Source organism: Serinus canaria, chromosome W (genome assembly GCF_022539315.1).
Source record: "Serinus canaria isolate serCan28SL12 chromosome W, serCan2020, whole genome shotgun sequence".
Taxonomy (NCBI): Eukaryota; Metazoa; Chordata; class Aves; order Passeriformes; family Fringillidae; genus Serinus; species Serinus canaria.
Genome location: NC_066342.1, coordinates 2,765,207 through 2,771,206, shown reverse-complemented (window position 1 = coordinate 2,771,206; position 6,000 = coordinate 2,765,207). Strand labels below are relative to the sequence as shown.

Genomic DNA, 6,000 nt, shown 5'->3' with positions numbered 1-6,000 from the left:
GGACAGAAAACCCACCGCTGCTTTGGCACAACGGGTGCGTGATTTGAAGGAAAGAGGAAGTATCAGCAAAAAGAGAGCAGCTCCGGTTGCTCGTAGCCGAGATGTTAAGTATGATGATGACAATGACATGTCCGATCCCCTTGAAGGAACTTCTAAGGCATACGCCCAAGGAAAGAAGGACAATCTGGCTTAGAGGGGCCCTGCCTCTAGCCAGGAAGAGGCACGGGAAAATCGGGTCTTTTGGAAGGTGTGGATCAGATGGCCTGGCACATCAGAGCCACAAGATTATGAAGCGTTGGTTGACACTGGATCACAGTGTACCTTGATGCCATCGGAACACGTGGGGACAGAACCTGTTTCCATTGCTGGAGTGACGGGGGGATCACAACAGTTGACTTTGTTAGAAGCTGAGGTGAGCTTGACTGGGAAGGAGTGGCAGGAACATCCGATTGTGACTGGTCCAGAGGCTCCGTGCATTTTGGGCATAGACTTCCTCCGGAATGGCTATTACAAAGATCCTAAGGGATTCAGGTGGGCTTTTGGAATAGCTGCAGTGGAGATGGAGGGTATTAAACAATTGAATACCTTGTCTGGACTATCAGAGAACCCATCTGCCGTAGGACTCTTGAAGGTAGAGGAGCAACGAGTGCCAATTGCCACCTCAACAGTGCACCGCAGGCAGTACCGGACGAATCGAGATGCCGTGATTCCTATCCACAAAATGATCCGAGAGCTGGAGAGCCAAGGGGTGGTCAGTAAAACCCACTCACCCTTTAACAGCCCTATCTGGCCTGTGCGAAAATCTGATGGAGAATGGAGATTGACTGTGGACTATCGTGCCTTGAATGAAGTGACTCCACCACTGAGTGCGGCTGTACCGGACATACTGGAACTGCAGTACGAGCTGGAGTCCAAGGCAGCAAAGTGGTACGCGACCATCGATATTGCTAACGCGTTTTTCTCCATTCCTCTGGCAGTAGAATGCAGGCCTCAGTTTGCTTTTACATGGAGGGGAGTGCAGTACACCTGGAACCGATTGCCCCAGGGGTGGAAGCACAGTCCTACCATCTGTCATGGACTGATCCAGGCTGCACTAGAAGAGGGTGAGGCTCCAGAACATTTACAATATATTGATGATATCATTGTTTGGGGGAACACGGCAATAGAAGTGTTCAAGAAAGGAGAGAAGATCATTCACATTCTCCTGAAAGCCGGATTTGCCATTAAGAAGAGCAAAGTCAAGGGACCTGCCCGAGAAATCCAGTTCTTGGGGGTGAAGTGGCAAGACGGACGGCGTCAGATTCCTACGGATGTTATTAACAAAATCACTGCTATGTCCCCACCAACTGATAAGAAGGAAACGCAAGCTTTCTTAGGCGCTATAGGTTTCTGGAGGATGCACATCCCTGAGTATAGTCAGATTGTGAGACCCCTTTATCTGGTTACCCGGAAGAAGAACGACTTCCATTGGGGCCCTGAGCAACAGCAAGCCTTCGTCCAGATCAAGCAGGAGATCGCTCATGCTGTAGCCCTTGGCCCAGTCAGGACGGGACCAGATGTGAAGAACGTACTCTACTCTGCAGCCGGGAGCCATGGCCTGTCCTGGAGCCTTTGGCAAAAGCTGCCTGGCGAGACCCGAGGCCGACCATTGGGATTTTGGAGTCGGAGCTACAGGGGGTCTGAAGATAACTATACTCCGACAGAAAAGGAAATCTTGGCTGCCTATGAAGGAGTCCAAGCCGCTTCGGAGGTGGTTGGTACAGAGGCACAACTCCTTCTGGCACCCCGACTACCGGTGCTGGGATGGATGTTCAGAGGAAAGGTTCCCTCTACCCACCATGCCACCAATGCTACTTGGAGTAAGTGGATTGCCCTCATTACGCAGCGCGCTCGAATTGGGAAGTTAAATCGCCCTGGGATCCTGGAAATAATTACAAATTGGCCCGAAGGTGAAAGCTTTAGTGTCGCAGATGAGGAGCAAGAGCCAGTGACCCGGGTTGAGGAAGCCCCGCCATACAATCAGTTGCCAGCAGAAGAAACACGTTACGCTCTATTCACCGATGGTTCTTGTCGCGTCATAGGGATGAAACGGAGGTGGAAGGCAGCTGTATGGAGTCCCACTCGACGGGTCGCAGAGGCTACTGAAGGAGAGGGTGAATCTAGTCAATTCGCCGAAATCAAAGCTATTCAACTGGCCCTAGGTATTGCAGAGAGAGAGAGGTGGCCAAGGCTCTATTTGTATACCGATTCTTGGATGGTAGCCAACGCTCTATGGGGATGGCTGAAGAGATGGAAAGAGGCGAACTGGCAGCGCCGAGGAAAACCAATTTGGGCTGCGGAAGAGTGGAAAGATATCGCTACTCGGTTAGAGAAGTTACCTGTGAAGGTTCGCCATGTAGACGCCCATGTCCCCAGGAGTAGGGCTAATGAAGAGCAGCAAAACAACCAGCAAGTACATCAGGCTGCAAAGATAGGGGAGTTGAAGATAGACCTTGACTGGGAGCATAAGGGAGAGTTATTCTTAGCACGATGGGCCCATGATGCCTCAGGTCACCAGGGTAGAGATGCCACCTATAAGTGGGCACGAGACCGAGGGGTGGATCTAACCATGGACAGTATCTCTCAGGTTATTCGTGACTGTGAGACGTGTGCTGCCATTAAGCAGGCCAAGCGGATGAAGCCCCTCTGGTATGGGGGGCGGTGGTCTAAGTACAAGTACGGGGAGGCCTGGCAGATTGATTACATCACACTGCCTCAAACCCGCCAAGGCAAGCGCTATGTACTAACCATGGTAGAAGCCACCACGGGATGGTTGGAAACCTACCCTGTGTCCCATGCTACAGCCCGTAACACTATCTTGGGCCTTGAAAAGCAGGTCCTTTGGAGGCACGGTACTCCCGAGAGAATTGAGTCGGATAATGGAACTCATTTTAAAAACAATCTTATTAATACTTGGGCTAGGGAACATGGCATCGAGTGGGTGTACCATATCCCCTATCATGCACCAGCTGCAGGGAAAGTGGAAAGGTACAATGGATTGTTAAAAACCACCTTAAAAGCATTGGGTGGGGGGTCTTTAAAAAACTGGGAGCAGCATTTGGCAAAGGCTACCTGGTTAGTTAACACTCGAGGTTCCACCAACCGAGCGGGTCCTGCGCAGTCTGAGCTCCTTAATATAGTAGATGGAGATAAAGCCCCAGTGGCCCATGTCAGAGGTTTGTTGGGAAAGACAGTATGGATCAACCCTGCCTCGAGTACAGACAAACCCATCCGTGGGATTGTCTTTGCTCAAGGACCAGGTTATACATGGTGGATAATGCAGAAAGATGGAACAACACGGTGTGTACCTCAGGGAGACCTGATTGTGGGATGAGACTCGTATATGAATGTCATTGTTTGTTGAATGTGAGACAGAAGGAAACTGTAAGTGTCAAAGGTGTGAGCAAGTAAGATGAGAGGAATGCGTAAGTGTTAAAGGTGTGAGTAAGTGAAATGAAAGTTTTTATTGTATGTTCACGATATGGGATAAGGGGTGGAGTGTCGTGGGGTGACAGCCTTTATCCCAATATCGTGTGTTGTGTCTGGCCTTTCTTCCCCCCCCCCCCCGGCCGTCTTGCTGCGGCGGGGCGGGGAGGGGGGGGTGAGGGTGACCGGGCACCTCGGCTTTTGCTTTTGGGCTGGCTGCTGCTGCTGCTTAGCTTGCTGGCTGCTTTTGCTTTTGCTTGCTGCTGCTGCTTAGCTTGGCTGGCTTGCTTTCTTTTGCGCTCTTCTCTTTTTTTTTTTTTTTCCTTTCCCTCTTTCTTACCCTCCCCTGAAGATACCGTACCGGCTCCGGACCTGACCTGGGACGTCCAGGACCCCCCGGAGTCTGCGAGAAGAAGATCAGCACCCTCCACAACACTGCCTGGTTTCTTTTTCTTTTCTTGTGTTGGGGAGTGTTCCTTTGTTACTTGTTATTAAATAGGTTTTATTTTCCACTTTGCTCCTCCGAGGAATTCCTTCCCGAACCCGGTATTGGGGGAGGGGTGGTTGGAGGTTTGTTTTAGGGGACTCCCTTTCGGAGATTTCCCCTAATTTGTCCTAAACCAGGACACACCTATAAGTGGGCACGAGACCGAGGGGTGGATCTAACCATGGACAGTATTTCTCAGGTCATCCATGACTGTGAGACGTGTGCTGCCATCAAACAGGCCAAGCGAGTGAAGCACCAATGGTATGGTGGGCGGTGGTCCAAGTACAAGTATGGGGAGGCCTGGCAGATCGACTACATCACACTGCCCCAGACACGCCAAGGCAAGCGCTACGTGCTGACCATGGTAGAAGCCACCACTGGATGGTTGGAAACCTACCCTGTGTCTCATGCCACTGCCCGTAACACCATCCTAGGCCTTGAAAAGCAGGTCCTTTGGAGACATGGAACCTCTGAGCGGATTGAGTCAGACAATGGGACTCATTTCAAGAACAGCCTTATCAACACCTGGGCTAGGGAACATGGCATTGAGTGGGTGTACCATATCCCCTACCATGCACCAGCTGCAGGGAAAGTAGAGAGGTACAACAGGCTACTAAAAACCCAGCTGAAAGCCTTGGGTGGGGCATCCTTCAAAAATTGGGAGCAGCATTTAGCAAAGGCCACCTGGTTAGTTAACACCTGAGGTTCCACTAACCGAGCAGGTCCTGCCCAGTCTGAGTCCCTGAATATAATAGATGGAGATAAAGTCCCAGTGGTACGTGTCAGAGGTTTGTTAGGGAGGACGGTGTGGTTCAATTCTGCCTCGAGTACAGACAAACCCATCCATGGGGTTGTCTTTGCTCAGGGACAAGGCTGCACATGGTGGGTAATGCAGAGAGATGGAACAACATGATTTGTACTTCAGGGAGATGTGATTGTGGGGTGAGAATGATATGCAAATATCACTGTTTGCTATCTTATTGCCATTGCCTGTACACTAAACCGTATAGACATGAGATAGGAGGAAATTGTTTGATGATATGGGGATAAGGGGTGGAATGTCCTAGGGTGACTGTTGTCCCCATTCGTGTGTGTATAATTTATGCTGGATATAATGTTCTGTGCCTTTAAGACTGGCGGAGTGAAGGTTTTGTTTTGGGCCTCTTATCAGCCACTCGGCGGGACATCCAGATAGCACCAGTGCATGTTGCTGCTTTTTTGCTTTTTGCCCTGCTTTTTGCTTTCGCTCTTGCTTCTGCTTCGCTTCTGCTTTGCTTGCTCTTGCTTTCCTCCCCCCCCCTTATCATTAGTTAATTTAGCTAAACAGTCCAAATTCCTTTCTGGACTGCTTCCCCTCCCCTGTGTGGACCGAACCTTCTCTGGAACCACTGATTTGGAACCACCAAGCAGCTGCCCCAGCGCCAGAGGGACTGATAACAACGACTACACCCCAGGAGAGACTTTTCTGAATTTGTCATCTTTTTCAGAGCAGTGAAAGAGTGGTGTCATCCGGTATTATTCATTTTGTGTGTTGGGGGGTGTCACGGCTAGGTAGAGGGGAGCACACACCGACACAATGTAGAATTCCAAAAAGCTCCGTTTATTGTTTACAAAGCTTGTATTCTTATAATGTTTTTCTCTTCCGTACACGCGATCACGCAAAATATAATTGGAAGGCCGGCTTTGTGCACGAGGCATGCACGCGTCCTTATCAATTTCTAATTGGCTAGTTACATCTGCGCTGCTTAAGCATTTTGTTTTTGCCTTGCGGTTTTCAGCATCCTGTTTTACATCTCTTGCTTGCCAGCTTCTTGCTTATCACCTCCTCATACTTAGGTTCAAGGAGAGGACGTCCCTACAGCTTACTGTAAACCTGTCCCACTGCCCAAGATCGTCCCCCGACAGGGGGGTGCTCTGCTTGTCAAATAAACAGGTTCTTTCCACTTCTCTCCAAGGAATTCTTCCCGAACCGGTTGGGGGGGGAGGGGCCGTGTGGGTTTGTTCTCTGGAGAAGCCCTTTTTGGGTATTCTCTCCCAAATTTGCCCTA

General features: G+C 50.2%; 1 protein-coding gene across 1 annotated transcript in view; it reads left to right on the top strand.

Annotated features, from left to right (window-relative positions):
* The first annotated feature begins 325 nt into the window (after positions 1-325).
* Positions 326-6,000, top strand: part of LOC127060967 (uncharacterized) — a 425,101-nt gene continuing 419,426 nt past the window's right edge. The window contains exon 1 of the mRNA XM_050986342.1: positions 326-3,477. Within this exon, the coding sequence (XP_050842299.1) occupies positions 326-3,373 (3,048 nt within the window). The 3' untranslated portion in view covers positions 3,374-3,477. The remainder of the gene's footprint in view (positions 3,478-6,000) is intronic.